Genomic DNA, 14,763 nt, shown 5'->3' with positions numbered 1-14,763 from the left:
GTAAGCATGCAGCTCCAGTGGCTCAGGAGACTAATAAGACAAGAGGATCAGGAGTTCAAACCCAGCCTCAGCAACAGAAAGGCACTAAGCAATTCAGTGAGACCCTGTCTCTAAATAAAACATAAAATAGAGCTGGGGATGTGGCTCAGTGGTTGAATGCCGAGTTCAATCCCTAGTACCCCCCAAAAATAATAATTACTGCCCTATACCATGGCTAGAAACCAGGGAAGGTGAAGTGATCACTATTTCTGTTATTATAAGCCCTACCCAAGGCCACCAGCCATGTGTTTTGTTTTCCTCTCCCCCTTTGACTTCCAAAGGGACCTAGGCCTACAATGCAGGTAAACAGGCATTTTTAGAGAGAGGCCAAACTTCTGATTCCCAGACAGCCCTCTCTGTAAATTGGGAACATAACCTTCAACCCAACCTACTTCATAAATTGCAGTGCCCTGGGCAAATACTATCACAGAGCCCATTGTTCTCCCCCAGATGTACTAAAACAAAATGTACACTTGGTTCAATTTACTGGGTCTACCTGTATTTCCTCTCAATATACTTTTAAGGCAGCTCTCCCTATTTTTCCCCTGAAGAAGGAAAGCCAACAAATATATAAATTATTCTTAAAAATCAAAGATTATGGGCTGGGTTTGTGGCTTAGTGGTGGAGTACTTGCCTAGCATGTGTGAGGCACTGGGTTTGATTCTCAGCACCATATAAAAAATAAAGGCATTATGTCCATCTATAACTAATAAAAATATTTTTTTTAAAAATCAAAGATTAGTATCTCCTCTAAAATGAAGAATCATCAGGTCTCAGTTCAAGTTTAATAGAAACTACAAAGGATCAATGGGCTGATGCCCCACTACTGATCCATAATATACATCAGATGACCATCCCCACAGTATAGCTCAGGCCATTCCCACCAACAGAAGAAAGGCTGGTCTCCCCAACCCTATAGGAAAGTTATATGTCTTAAGCATGAAAAAAATACAAAAGAGATTTTGTTCTCATGGGTGCCCACTGCAGCCTGGTACTAAGATGGCCCAGCAATCACTTCTGCTTGGAGAAATATTCTTTGCTTCTTTGGACATCAGGCTTGATGGTATCACTGCCAGGCTTCCAGCCAGCAGGGCACACTGCAAAAGAAAGGTAGCACTAATTAATTAACTACTCAGTGGTATATACTACCCTCCTCCCAAGGACAAGAAATTGCCTCAAAACCAGAGCCCTATGGAGTCTAAACACACAGGCAATAGAAAACTTACCTGCAATCTGTCATTGAGCCTTCTAGTTTAAGGCTAATTATGTACAAATATTAATATAACTGAATCCTCACCACAGTGCTAACATACTATTTTACCTAATTCATTCATGAAGCACCTGAAAGTTAAAGAAATTAATGTAACACCTCAAGTATGCTTCTAAATCTAATCTGTCTTTAAAAAAAAAAAAGTGGCAAAACAAAGATCTGTGAATGGTAAATAGTACGTAAATAGGTATTCATCATGCTCTGCATAATTTTATGTATGCTTCAAATATTTTTTTCCCTCTTCCCTTACTGGAGAATGAACCTAGGGACATTCTAACACCATGTTACATCCCCAACCCTTTTTATTTTCTATCCTGAGGCAGGATCTCACTGTGTTGTTCAGATTACCCTCAAACTCAGATTCTTTCTGCCTCAGCTTACCAAATCACTGGGATTACAGGTGTATACCACAGCGCCCAGCTCAAATATTTCTTTTTAAAAGAAGTTTAAAATCGGGTATGGTGGCACATGCCTGTTATCCCGGCAACTCAGGAGGCTGAGGGAGAAGGATCAAAATAAAAGCCCAATGGGGCTGGGGATGTGGCCCAAGCGGTTAGCGCGCTCGCCTGGCATGCGTGCAGCCGGGGTTTGATCCTCAGCACCACATACAAAACAAAGATGTTGTGTACAAACAAAGATGTTGTGTTCGCCGAAAAACTAAAAAATAAATATTAAAAAATTCTCTTTCTCCCTCTCTCTCTCTAAAAAAATAAAATAAAATAAAAGACCAAGGGATGTGGCTCAGCAGTTAGGCACCACTGGGTTTAATTCCTGGTACTAAAGCTCAAGTCAGGTGTAGTGGCACACACCTGTAACACCAGAAACTCAGGAGGCTGAAGAGGATCAAAAGTTCAAGGCCAGCCTCAGCAACTTAGCCAGACCCGAAGCAACTTAGGGAGACCCTGTCTCAAAAAATAAAAGGGCTGGGGACATGGGTCAACGGTTAAGCACTCCTAGGTTCAGGCCCCCTGAACTGGCCTATAATCCCAGCTACTTGAAGCCTGAGGCAGGAGGACAACAAGTTCAAAGTCATACTGGGCAACTTAATGAGACCTGTTTAAAAATAAACAGGAGGGGCTGGGGATGTGGCTCAAGCGGTAGCACGCTCGCCTGGTATGCGTGCGGCCCGGGTTCAATCCTCAGCACCACATACACACAAAGATGTTGTGTCCGCCGAAAATTAAACAATAAAAATAAATAAAAATTTTAAAAAATAAAATAAAATAAAAATAAAAATAAACAGGACTAAGTAGTTCAACGATAAGAATGTACAAGGTCCTGGGTTTAATCTGTAGCACTGAAAAACAAAACAGAAAAAAAAAAAAAAAAAAAAACCTTCATAAATAGTTTCATCATTTGTCCATTCATTTGGGTTGTTTTTCACCTTGTGCAAGTATCTGAGTCATTTTTCTTTTTAGGTATATTCCCTAGGAGTAGAATTGCTGGGTCATGTAGGAATTCCATGTTTAGTCCTTTTTTTTTAATTAATAGTTACAGATTCTTAGGGATGATGGAAAAGTTCTAGAAATAGTGGCAATGAGTATGCATATAAATGTAATTCATGAACATAAAATTATACATTAAAAATTACTATACTATTAGCAGAAAATTAAATTTTTCATTAAAATTAAAAAAAAAAAAAACAAACCAACACCTGCTGCTTCCTCTGGCAATCTTTCAGAGATCTGAAAGAATAACCTCAGTTGGACTCTTCAGTATTGTTTAATTCTGCTAAACTATAAAAGGGTAGGCTTGATTGATGAAAACTGCCTTCTACCCCTTTGGGAAAGCAAAAAGAAAGACTGACTCATTCACACACTTATGCAGAAAATATAGCCTTTCATCTTTTCCTAAAGATTACAAACTAGCAATGGACCTTGGACTAGTCTGACTAGTCAGACAAAGAGAGACCCCCAAGATGATTTTTCCATTTTCATTTGCTATCACCTTCTAGGAGATCTGTATTCACCAAAGTCTGATAAGAGAACAGGAAGAGTCTCTTGCTCAAGTAAGAGAGAGGGAAGCCTCTTTTGGTCCAAGAATAATTTTGGTCTCCGATGTCAGATTATACAAGCAGCTTTCTGGGAATAGGGTATACATGGAACAAGAACTAAATGGGAAGCCTGAAATTTCCATCCAACAGTTTATTAGTACTTAAAGAAAGTAGGATTAACTCAGCCGGGCACAGTGGCGCATACCTGTAATCCCAGTGACTTGGGAGGCTGAGACAGCCTCGGCAAAAGTAAGGTGCTAAGCAACTCAGTGAGACCCTGTCTCTAAATAAAATACAAAATAGAGCTGGGATGTGGCTCAGTGATCAAGTTCTCCCGAGTTCAATCCCTGGTACTGAAGGGAGGGGGAAAAAATGAAAGATTAATTCAAATAAAATACCTGTACCTAGGCTAGTACTGACTCTCAGACTCCAGACTCTCAGACTCTCAAATTTTTGTTACAAAAAGGGCTTCAGTGACACATGCCTGTAATCCCAGCAGCTCAGGAGGCTGAGGCAGGAAGATTAGAAATTCAGAGCTAGCCCACCTTAAAAAGGGCTGGGGATATAGTGCCCTGGGTTCATTCCCTGATTACCCAAAAAAAGGGATCTGCTTGCTCTAGTGAGTTGAGAATCAAGAGACCAATTCAGAACTATGGAAGCTTGGGTTCAAGAATCTAGCCTAGCCAAGAGCAGTGGTGCACATCTGCAATCCCAGAGACCGAGAGACTGAGACAGGAGGACTGCAAGTTAGAAGCCAGCCTCAGACCCCCATCTCAAAATGAAAAATAAAAAGGGCTGTGGATGCGGCTCAGTAGTTAAGTACCCCTGAGATCAATCCCTGGCACATAAAGAGTCCACAATGTGTCAAAATGCATTCCACTATCATGTATAACCAATTAAAACGAATCAAAAAAAATTTTAAATAAATAAAAATAAAATACATAAGTGAGCTATTGGAAAAAAAAAAAAAAAAAAGAGTCCAGTCTATATGCAGAGCCCTAGGAATGGTCAATAAAAGGCACATACACTGTGCTACTCCCTGCTCCTTCTGTTCTGAGAGCTAAACCTCATCCCCCTGCAGAGGGCAGTCTCCATTCTCCAACTTCTCCAACTTAATGCCTTCAGGTGCTACTACAAATGGTGCTTCCGGGTTATCAGTGAGTATCAATGCTCACTAATTCAAAGTATCAGCCTTCCATTCAAGTCAAGCACCAAATGGGTCTCCCAAACATACATAATTATATCTGGATTATAAAAATCCTCTGTCCTGGGAGAAAAAATGAAAGCTAATCTGAATTATTTATCTCCTAGAGAAAGAAAATGAAATGTAGGAAAGAAGTTTGTCCAAATTCACCAGTGTCCTTGACTTGATGTCAGTAGCACTTGATCAGAATTAACTTATCCTCAATTATATTAAGCCTATTCCCCCAACACCCAGAAGTTGTGCCTCAGTAGCTGAGCTCTTCAAAACTAGTTAGGCCAGGCAGTGGCGCACACCTATAATCCCAGCAGGTTGGTAGTCCAAGGCTGGAGAATCACAAGTTCAAAGCCAGCCTAAGCAACTTAGTGAGACCCCCATCTCTAATAAAATTAGAAAAAAGGGTTGGTGACATGGCTTATTGGTTAAGTGGCTCTGGGTTCAATCCCCAATACAAAAAAATAAATAAATAAACACCTAAGTTAGGAAGCTACGGTTTATGGTGTAGCTGAGTGGTAAAGTGCTTGCTGACCAAGCACAAGGCCCTGGGTTGAAACCCCAGCACTACAAAGAAAAAAAGCCCACTAAGCTAACTCTTGAGTAGGATAATGTGGTCCCCTCTGATACCAACTATACTCATAGAGTGGGGAAAAGTCAAAAGTACCAATGATGAAGCAACAGGAAAAGAGCCTACACTCCAATAAATATTAGACTAAAACCCAATAGATGGATGTGCCCAATGATGATTAGGTTTTATTAGGTTTTATAAGAAAAGCATTATCCTTGAACTTGAGACTTCCAATGAAAAATTTACTTTTATCTGAAACCCTCTAGTCCGGATCCCTCCTCCATTCTTCCATTTGTTGTTGTTTGTATTCTCTGCTTTTAAAAAGTTGTTTTTTTGTTGTTGTTGTTGTTTTATGATATTGGGGATCAAACCAGAGGCTCTCTACCACTGAGCTACATAACCCAGTTCACTTGGGGAATGAGCTACATTTTCCAAACTAATAATTAATTAATTAAAAGGGCTGAGGAAGTAGCTAGTGGTGAAATGCCCCAATCCCCAGTACAACAACAAAAAAGTGTGCTTTATTTCTAGATATGATTCTCAACCTTCTGTTTTGCCCTAATACATCTGAGATTCTCTTACATTTCACTCAGAACTGCAGCAGTGAAAGTGGAAAGTATGTAGCTGGTACAAAAAGCATTTATATTCTCCTCAAGCTTGTCTATTATTCCCAACTCCACAAATCACTGTAATCCAGATTTCAATTTCTAGACTAGACATAATCACCCTTTTCTTATTTTACAGCCTTTGTTTCTACAATCTTTCCCATCTTACCACCCTACTGTCTTATTACCAGGCAGATGGCTTACCTTCCCCATGTTTGTCAGTGAACTGGAAGGCCTGAACTAGTCTCAGAGTCTCATCCACAGAGCGGCCAACAGGAAGGTCATTCACAGTGATCTGGCGAAGGATACCCTTATCATCAATGATAAAGAGGCCCCTGAGAGGAAGAGGTTGAAGGATGAGAGAAAAGCAATATAGGTTTAAAATTTTGCTTTGTTAGAATACAGAAGTTCAAAGTCCCAAGAAAATGGGCTAGTCTCCAAGACTATATCAGCCTTACCATTAGTGAGGCTCCTGTGTAAAAGAACAAAATGAGGAAGACATCTCTTCAAATCAGGGCTCTAGCTTTCTTCAATTAAATTCTCCCGATGAATGTCAGAATTCCACCCCCATCCCAAAAAGTGTGTACCTGAAGGAAATGCCTTCATCAGCCTTTAAGACTCCATAATCCTGAGCAATGGTGCGCTTAGGATCTGATATCAAGGGAATATTCATGGGTCCCAGTCCTCCTTGTTTCTTGGGTGTATTGATCCTACAGCAGAAAACACACAATCATATCCATTCAAAACTCTTATACAGCAAGAATATTAACTGTACATATTCCTTGCCTTCCCCATATTCCCAATCCAATTTCCCAAAATAACAAACTTTTCCCAGGAGTGAAGTGAATGAGAACAGTTAAGGCTGGTCACCAATGTACACTAGATACAACTCAAACTGCTTCTCCTCTGCTGCCAGTTAGAATGATAAGAGGATCAGCACCATTATATTCTCTTCTGTGAGGACCCAGAAGCCAATACTTGAGAAAGTCTATTGCCAAAGCCTCCCAGGTGCGTTTAAGATGTCCTTATATACCAAGAGATTTACCATGCCAGATGACAGAAGTGAGAATCCACAGAAGCACCAATCACTTGGCAGTTAAGTTTTTTAAATTCTTCTGCCCTGTCACTAAAAGCAATGATCTCCGTAGGGCACACAAAGGTGAAGTCAAGAGGGTAAAAGAAGAACACAATGTATTTTCCTGGAAGGAGAAAAGAGTCATAGGTTAGCATTGAAACAGACTTCCTTGCTTTATAAAGAGTAAATCAAGGGACTGGGGTTATGGCTCAGTGGTAGAGTGCTTGCCTCGCACGTGCAAGGCCCTGGATTCCATCCTCAGCACCACCTATAAATAAATAAAGATATCCCTCCCAAAATAAATTTCTAAAGAAATAGAGGTCTTTTTAAGTGATGACAGACATAGTATCTCTCGTGCTAAGATGTTCAAAATATCTCCAAGCAGCAATTTATATAATCTGTCACATCAGGAAGGACAGGAATGAAAAACAGCTCCTTCTAGTTCCATACTTTATTTTCCTCCTTCAATGTTCTTAGCTGCCAGCTACAGAATAAACACCATTCAGTCTTAATTTTCAATCTTTTCTGGGGCTGAGGTAGTGTAACATAATGGCAGGCTAGCAAGCATCAGACCTTGGGGTTTGTGCCAGCACCAAATACACACAGCATAAAAAAAACAATAGTAACTTTTACCTTCTCCAGGTGGCTAATATTAGCATAAACTCCCAAGTTCTCTAAAGAAATAAAACCAAAGATGCAATTATCTATATAGCCTAAAGCCAGTGCTTAAAAACAATGCCCAGAAAAAGCTTACTTGGTGGGTTTTCCTCCACAGACATGTGGTAAAAGACCAACAAAAGGAAGTCAGAGCCTTTGCACTTCTTCCAACATAAATCACAAGTAATGGGACAGTAGGAATTTGTGTGTTTTTATGTGTTACTGGGGATTGAACCCCAGGCTATGTGTATGCTAGGCAGGACAGGAAGATTTAAGTGATGTCATCATGAATCACAATAAATATTTTCCTAACAAACCTGACAAGACCCAGAAGAAAATTTTTAGAAGCAAAAAAGTTCCAAAAGAATTATAGAAGATAACTGAACTTCTAGCTACAATTTTACTTTAGTCACTGACATTACTCCTGGATGACCTTTACAATGACAATGAAGCCACCCTCTCACCATACCTAATGGTTGTTGAACCATGGAACATTTCCAAATATTCACTTATTTCCAAAAGCAAGTATCCTTTGATTTATGTAAACAATCTCCAGGGTTTTGCCTAACAAACACTTTGAAGCCTCAGAAGGTCAAGCCCTAGAGAGTAGAGAGCAGCTCTGTAACCATATGCCTATGCTTTTGGGCCAGTGTCAAAGTGGTTTGTTTGCCAGAAAAATTTCCTCCTAAGGCCCTATTTAATCTCACAAAAAAGTGTGATATGTCAGGAAATCTAAATGAAAGTTCTACCTAAAAGCTTAACTCCAACTGGGCATGGCATGCACCTATAGTCCCATCTACTTGGGACTCTTGAGATGGGATCACTTGAGCCCAAGAATTCAAGCCCAACCTGGACAACACAGTGAGACTCCCACTTCAAAAATAGCTGATGTCAGGAATTGAAACTATACCACCCAAGAAAGGTACACTTGACAACTATATTTAAGGTTTATATTCTAAGGACTCTATAACCTCAATTGTCCCAGAAGACCAAGCTGCTCTGGGACTTCAAGTCAAGAATGGAAGAGTCTCCACAGAACTTGGCAAGTGTCTGCATGGAACTATGACAACAGAAAGAGGAGGTGTTCCAACTGCATCATGAACTCTTCCCTGGGGGTAAAACAGTGAAGGGAATGTGCCTAAGATTTCTACATAATAATGTAAGATCTGTGATGCAAACCTTTCACAAACTAAATAAGCAAAATCACAACTCCAAAGAGCTCTCAGACTAAATGTAGAAGTCCTATTATACAAGATGTAATGTTTCCCTTAATGTAATTGAAAAGGGACACTGAAAAGGTAATTAAGCTAGCATGTCCACACAAAATGAAAAAGCATACTTTCTCCAAAAGTATAAAGGTTTGACCTAAGATCTCTCCTGTTGATAATCACATCAACATAAAGGTTAAAGCCTTTTTCTCTGAAGACTGTCCTAGGAGACAAAACATTTTATAGTCAAACATAAGAAACACAGGGAAATCTAACAAATCATCCCTAGATTATAAAATGATTTTTTTTTTTTTACCTGTAAACCCAGTGGCTCAGAAGGCTGAGACAGGAAGATCATGAGTTCAAAGCCAGCCTCAGCAATTTAGTGAGGCACTAAGCAACTCAGTGAGACCCTGTCTCTAAATAAAATACAATTAGGGCTGGGGATGTGGATGTGGCTGAGTACTGAGTACCCAATTTCAATCCTAGTACCCCCCCTCCCAAAAAAAGATTTTATTTTAATGAGCCCAACTTAATTACTCTTACCTCTGTAGTCAGATAGACTAATATCTTTGAACTGGCCATCTGGCATCACAGCTGTAGCTTTGAAGTTGGGGGCAGGGTGCCCAATTTTGGCATTTCCTGAAGACATCCTGCTATCAGCTGGAAAACATAACAAATGAATTAGAATCAAGTCATACTGTTCCAGATAGCCAACAGCCTTCACCAACATAGAAACTTAGCTACAGATTCATCAAAGAACTGTCCAGTGGCTCTGAATAATATTAAATTTTATATTAGTAAGAAGCAGAAGCTAGCAGTCGAGTCAAAATAAGAGATTTTCAGGGGCTGGGGCTGGGGCTCAGCAGTAGAGTACTCGATTAGCATGTGCGAGGTGCTGGGTTCGATCCTCAGCACCACATAAAAATAAAGGTAACTAAAAATATATATATGCACATTTTTTTAAAGCTTTCCAACTTTTGGACCAATACAAACCTCTGAATCTCAGCCTTTGTTTTCAATTAAAAATAGCTCAGCAATTTCTTTATAAACTGAAGTCACCTCCATCACCCTCACTGAACCATTATTTGTGCAATGGCATTTTGTTCTGCACATTTATTAAGAAACAGAGAGGGAAGGAGGTGGAGATTCAGACCAGAACCCAAATGGCATAATGCCACAAACACTGAATGCCTGGCTCCCCAAGAGTCATGTTGCCTTTCTTTGAACTGTGCCTACATTTGCCTTCATAATGTGGGATGACATTTGTCCTTTCTCCAGGTAGATTTGTCCAAGAGAGCATATAATCTTAAACCCAATCCAGGGCTGGAGTGTAGTTCAGTGAAAGCCTATTCAAGTGTGAGGCTCAGAGTAACTTTTCCTGCCACCACTAAAACGAATAAATAAAGTCAACTTTTTAAAAGGCAAGGCCAGGATATTGGCATCTACTCAGTTTCAAAATTTTAGGTGTTGTGTTTAAGCAGAAGTCCTTTAAAAAAACAAGTTTCTGACCTCAGGACCAAAATCCTGGCGTTAAAAGAAGCAAACAAGATTCAATTTATTGCTAAAACGCAACGCTGCGCTGGATTCACCCAGGTCAAAACCAAGATAAGTTGTTGAGACTTAAATCACTAAGTCATCAGTCTGAAAGCCTCAAGAAACTAATTTTCCAAATCCCAAAGTTTTTCCTTCATAATACCATAACCAAAAGAAACGTCGGTTCCAGGTGCGGGGGAGCACGCCTGTAATCCCAGCTACTTGGAACTAAGGCAAATTCAAGGCCAGCATAAGCAATTTAGTGAAATCCTGCCTCAAATAAGGGTGGGGAGGGGGGAGCGTGGGAGGAATAGACAATTCTAAATAGGGCGGGGTGGGAGGGAAAGGAGGGGGTAATGGGGTTAGAAAAAATGGTGGAATGTGCCGGACATTATTATCCAAAGTACATATATAAAGACATGAATTGGTGTGAATATACTTTGTATTCAACCAGAGATAAGAAAAATTGTGCTCTATATGTGGAATAAGAATTCTAATGCACTCCACTGTCATATATAAATAAATAAATTATTTTTTATAAAAGGGTGGGGGGCCGGTAATCCCAATTCAGGAGGCTGAGGTAGGTGGATTACAAATTCAAAGTCAGTCTCAGCAATTTAGCGAGGACCTAAACATCTTTAGGAGACCCTGTCTCTAAATGAAAAAAAGGGCTGGGGATGTGGCTCAGAGTTTAAGCGTCTCTGGATTCAATTCCCGTACCAAAAAAAAAAAAAAAAGTGGGGATGTAGCTCAGTGGTAGAATGTCCCTAGGTTCAATCCTCAGTACTGGGGGGCGGGAGGGGGCAAAAGTTCTGAGCTTCTATCGTCGCAAACTTTTTACTATATAAAAAAAGAAATCTTTTAACACCTTTAGCAAAAAATATGCTGTAACTTAGCGACCATCCACAGGGCGTGACCCTAACATAAATGGCCTTCTTGAGTAAACATGCTTTGCACGGTGGCCTGCAAGTCCGAAGCCCAACCAATCTGGGAAAAGGCAGACTTCCGGCTGGTAGCGGGCCCCTTCACCGAATCTAAGAACCCTGGCCAGGAATGTGAGCCAAACCCTACTTCAGATATTCCTGCCACCTTCCCCCGACCCCTAACACTTCGGAAAACCCCCACAAACCAGCAGAGCTGCAAAGAGGTTGAACCCTCCAGGCAGGAGTATATTATCAAAGAAAAGACTTCACCACCCGCAGCCGGTCCCGCCGCGCCAATCAGCGCTCTCTAACTCGGGCTGCCATGATGATAGGAAATTAGCCTCGGATTTCCCCAGGTCCCTGCACCCACCGAGTGGGCCACGTGGGGAGTACGTTTACAGCCTGAGCACTGTCCAGCACCAGGCCTTGCCTTGCCACCTCACCCCTGAAGAGGCGCAAGAAGCCAAGGAAAAAACAGGAGAAAGGCGATGCGCCAGTGTGAAGCGCTGCACCTGGCTCTGCCAGGGCCGTGCTGTCCGGGGACTCACCAGTTCAGACACGAAAGTTCCCAAGACTCTAGAAACGACGACCAGCAAGGAAAAGGACGTGCGAAGCAAGCGCGGGGCGCTCCTTTTATAGCTAGCAGGACTCTCGCGAGAGTTGAAGCGGGTTGGGGGTGTGGGAGGAGGAAAGAGGTGGGGGATCCGGCGGAGTCCCGCCCGCCGCAGCCCCAGGAGGGTGACTCGGCACTTTGTTTTGCCGGGTAGTCTTTGGGCCCAGAAAAGTACCTGTGGCTTCTCTGCCAGGGGTGGCCTGGAGACGAGGTACCCTCTTTTTTTTTTTTTTTTTTTTTTTTTTAAATATTTATTTATTTATTTATTTTTAGTTTTCGGCGGACACAACATCTTTGTATGTGGTGCTGAGGATCGAACCCGCGCCACACGCACGCCAGGCGAGCGTGCTACCGCTTGAGCCACATCCCCAGCCCACGAGGTACCCTCTTAATCGCTCTCTCCTTGATCAGTGATCTCCGCGGGGAACCGAACCCGCACTCCCTTTACTTCCCGGACCCGGACCGTGCAAAGGCACTACCCAAACCAGGGTAAGGGTCCTCGCTGCTGCCCACGGAAGACCACGTCTAACCATCCCAACTTCTGAGAACTGTCTACCCAAGTACTTCTCAGGTCCGTCCGGGTCCTCCAGCCTTTCCTAGGCTGGCCCTACATAACCCTGACTGCTTCGACAGGCTCCTCCATTGTTTATTGCAGGGATGCTTCTTTCTCCCATCTACCCATCCCTCCTTCCCTTCCACTGAGGTTGAATGAAATCTTTATGAATCTGATCATGTCAGTCCTTTGATTTGTGGTTTAAAAATCTGGGGCTCTATAGTCAATTTCCTGAGTTACAACTCACTCTCATTTTATATGTGAATTTGGGCAAGTCTCTCCTAAGCATTATTTTCTCACTTTTAAAATGAAAATAATAGACTTAATTGAGATAGTCTGTAGCTTTTATAGCCCAGCATCTAGCTCTTTACTGTGCATTAGAAGTGTTAGCTATTATTTCTACTATAACTTTTCCATCCGGTTCACATGATAATACCCTGAACAGTGTAATTGTTTCAAGACAGTAAGTAGGCTTTTGTTCAAGCCAGGGGAGCCCATGACCCCTAGTTGGCCTAGAAAAAAAAAGTCTTTAAAAGTCTCAACTGGGGGAAAAAAAAAAAAAGACTCAGCTGAAACTTTATTTCCTCTAAAGCTGTTTCTGACCTTGCTTATATCCACCCAGACTTAGTCTCAAATTGTTATTGACCTTCACTCACCTGGAATTGATCATTACCTACTTTGTACCTAAACAATGCTTTTGAGGTATTTTACTTGTTTACATGTCAGCTTCTACCTGCTAGACTGACTTTCTGGAGGGTAGGATATAGGTCACATCCAATTCTATGTCCCCAAGTCACAACATGGTATCTGATATAAAATAGGAGCTCATACTGTTCTCCAGGAGGGAACATGTTCTCAGCACCCTGCTCTGCCTTAGAAGGCATCTTGCACATGGCCTGGCAAGAGTTGCAAGTAAAGGAACACCTCACTTAGGTAAAAGAGAACAGGGAAAGGCCATAATCAAAGACAGACTTGTAGTTTACTTGTACTTTACATTAAAGAAAAAAACAGGAGTTCAGCTAGCATTTAAAGAATAGTAATAAATAAAATTATGTACTTGATTCTGTCCCCAGTGAAGGATATGGAGAATAAGTCCAAGGACATTTCCCCTATCTGCAGCTATTCCCCCCACCCACCTGCTCTGGGGTAAAATTGAAGCATTTGTCATTTAAAAGTCCAGGCTTCAGTCAGAGGGAAGGAACACAAAATGAACTCTCACCTGACTGGCACCTATTCTCCCACCCTTAGGGATCAGGCCACCCCAATACAATGAACCCCAGGAACTACCCTCCAGGCCCACCCTAAATGAATCCTATATAACCTAGACCCTTGCTTTAGAGGGCAGTCACACCCCCACCCTCCACACCCCCACACCCCTGTATCAGGTGATAAAGAAGAGCTTGCTGATCTGAGTTCTGCTTCCTATCTCCCACTTCCACCATTTGTGCTTATACCCAGGTCCCTTAAGTAGTATAAGAAATGGAGAAGTGCTGTGTCATGCAGACAAAGTGCTGGGTATCAGGAGTGGGAGAGGCAGCCTGGCCGGTTGAAATAATAAGCTTGCTTTAATTTGATTTTAATTGGAGTCAGCGGTCTTTTCTTGCGTCCTGGTCTAACAGCAGAAGGATTATGAGTTGGAGAATAGCCTGGACCAAGCAAGACCTCACCTCAAAAAAAAAAAAAAGAAAAGAAACAAACAAACAAAAAGAGTGACTCATTGGTAAAGTGCTTGCCTGGCAGGTGTGAGGCCCTGAATTTAATCCCCAGTGCTGAAAAAAAAAGAAAGGGAGAGAAGAGTGGGGGAGGGGGGAGAAGAATACAACTTTTTTGAAAAGAGAGGAAATCTGCTGAGCTCCCATCTATATAAATGATTGTGGAGTTTCCCCAGATGTTTGGGAAGAGGCTTTCTCAAAGGGCCTGTTAAGTACCTCTAGCTCTATTTCAACACCTATGCTATTGTCTTCTCCTCACTTATTGACAATGATCTTGAAAAATTCTTCCTGTTTTATTTATCTTTGTCGTGTCAAATGTGTTGCTGTAACTGGCTTAAGAGTGCTTAATAAATTAAGGATATATTGAAGATTTTTGAGATGTAGAATTATTTTAACTATAAGGTTTGGTTTGATTTGATTTGGTTTGGCTCTGGTACTGGGGATTGAACCCAGGGGCACTTCACCATTGAGCTACAACACTTGTTCTTTTCATTTTTTGAAACAGGGTCTTGTAAAATTGCTGAAGCTGGATTCCTATTTTAGCCTCCAGAGTCGCTGGGATTACAGAGGTGTGCCACCATGCCTGGCAGGAAAAAATTCTTGAAAATTCCTGTATTGGTTTAATTTATTAAATTTATTTAAGTTTTATTAATTTTTTTTTTCTGAAGCTGGCATTTTAATAGGTTTCCCAGAAAGCAATTTTGGAAAAAAAAATACCATCTCAGGAAAACATTCTCCCTGTTAAAGACTACTACCCTTTGCTGCTGCTCAATTATTGCAACTTGAAATATACAAGGCAAGGTTCCTGCAAGC

General features: G+C 41.4%; 1 protein-coding gene and 1 long non-coding RNA gene across 2 annotated transcripts; one reads left to right on the top strand and one right to left on the bottom strand.

Moving 5' to 3' along the window:
* Positions 1–810: 810 nt before the first annotated feature.
* On the bottom strand, positions 811–11,750 carry Prdx1 (peroxiredoxin 1). Its single transcript, XM_046469005.2, has 6 exons — positions 11,621–11,750; positions 9,160–9,276; positions 6,719–6,872; positions 6,261–6,383; positions 5,878–6,008; positions 811–1,136 (listed from the first exon to the last, which is right to left on the bottom strand). The coding sequence occupies exons 2-6, from the start codon at positions 9,263–9,265 to the stop codon at positions 1,051–1,053; spliced, it is 600 nt and encodes a 199-aa protein (XP_046324961.1). The 5' UTR covers positions 9,266–9,276; positions 11,621–11,750; the 3' UTR covers positions 811–1,050.
* Positions 11,751–11,795: 45 nt separating this feature from the next.
* LOC124109990 (uncharacterized) lies at positions 11,796–13,927 on the top strand. Its single transcript, XR_006857148.2, has 2 exons — positions 11,796–11,896; positions 12,066–13,927. It is a non-coding gene; the product is annotated as an uncharacterized LOC124109990 (long non-coding RNA).
* The last annotated feature ends 836 nt before the right edge of the window (positions 13,928–14,763 follow it).

The sequence above is a fragment of the Marmota monax genome, unplaced genomic scaffold (assembly GCF_021218885.2).
Source record: "Marmota monax isolate L192 unplaced genomic scaffold, Marmota_monax_Labrador192_F-V1.1 WCK01_AAM20220418_F8-fsc00008, whole genome shotgun sequence".
NCBI classification, from domain to species: Eukaryota; Metazoa; Chordata; class Mammalia; order Rodentia; family Sciuridae; genus Marmota; species Marmota monax.
Note: the sequence above shows the minus strand (reverse complement) of the source record. Positions and strands in the feature narration are given on the sequence as shown.

Bases quoted from the DNA above. Each gene is read 5' to 3' on its own strand.
- Prdx1 (XM_046469005.2), bottom strand. From the start codon at position 9,265: ATGTCTTCAGGAAATGCCAAAATTGGGCACCCTGCCCCCAACTTCAAA. The intron at 6,873-9,159 runs GTAAGAGTAATT...TTCTCCTTCCAG, and splicing joins TAGTCTATCTGACTACAGAG to GAAAATACATTGTGTTCTTC. The intron at 1,137-5,877 runs GTAAGCCATCTG...TTTCTTTTGCAG, and splicing joins CACTGACAAACATGGGGAAG to TGTGCCCTGCTGGCTGGAAG.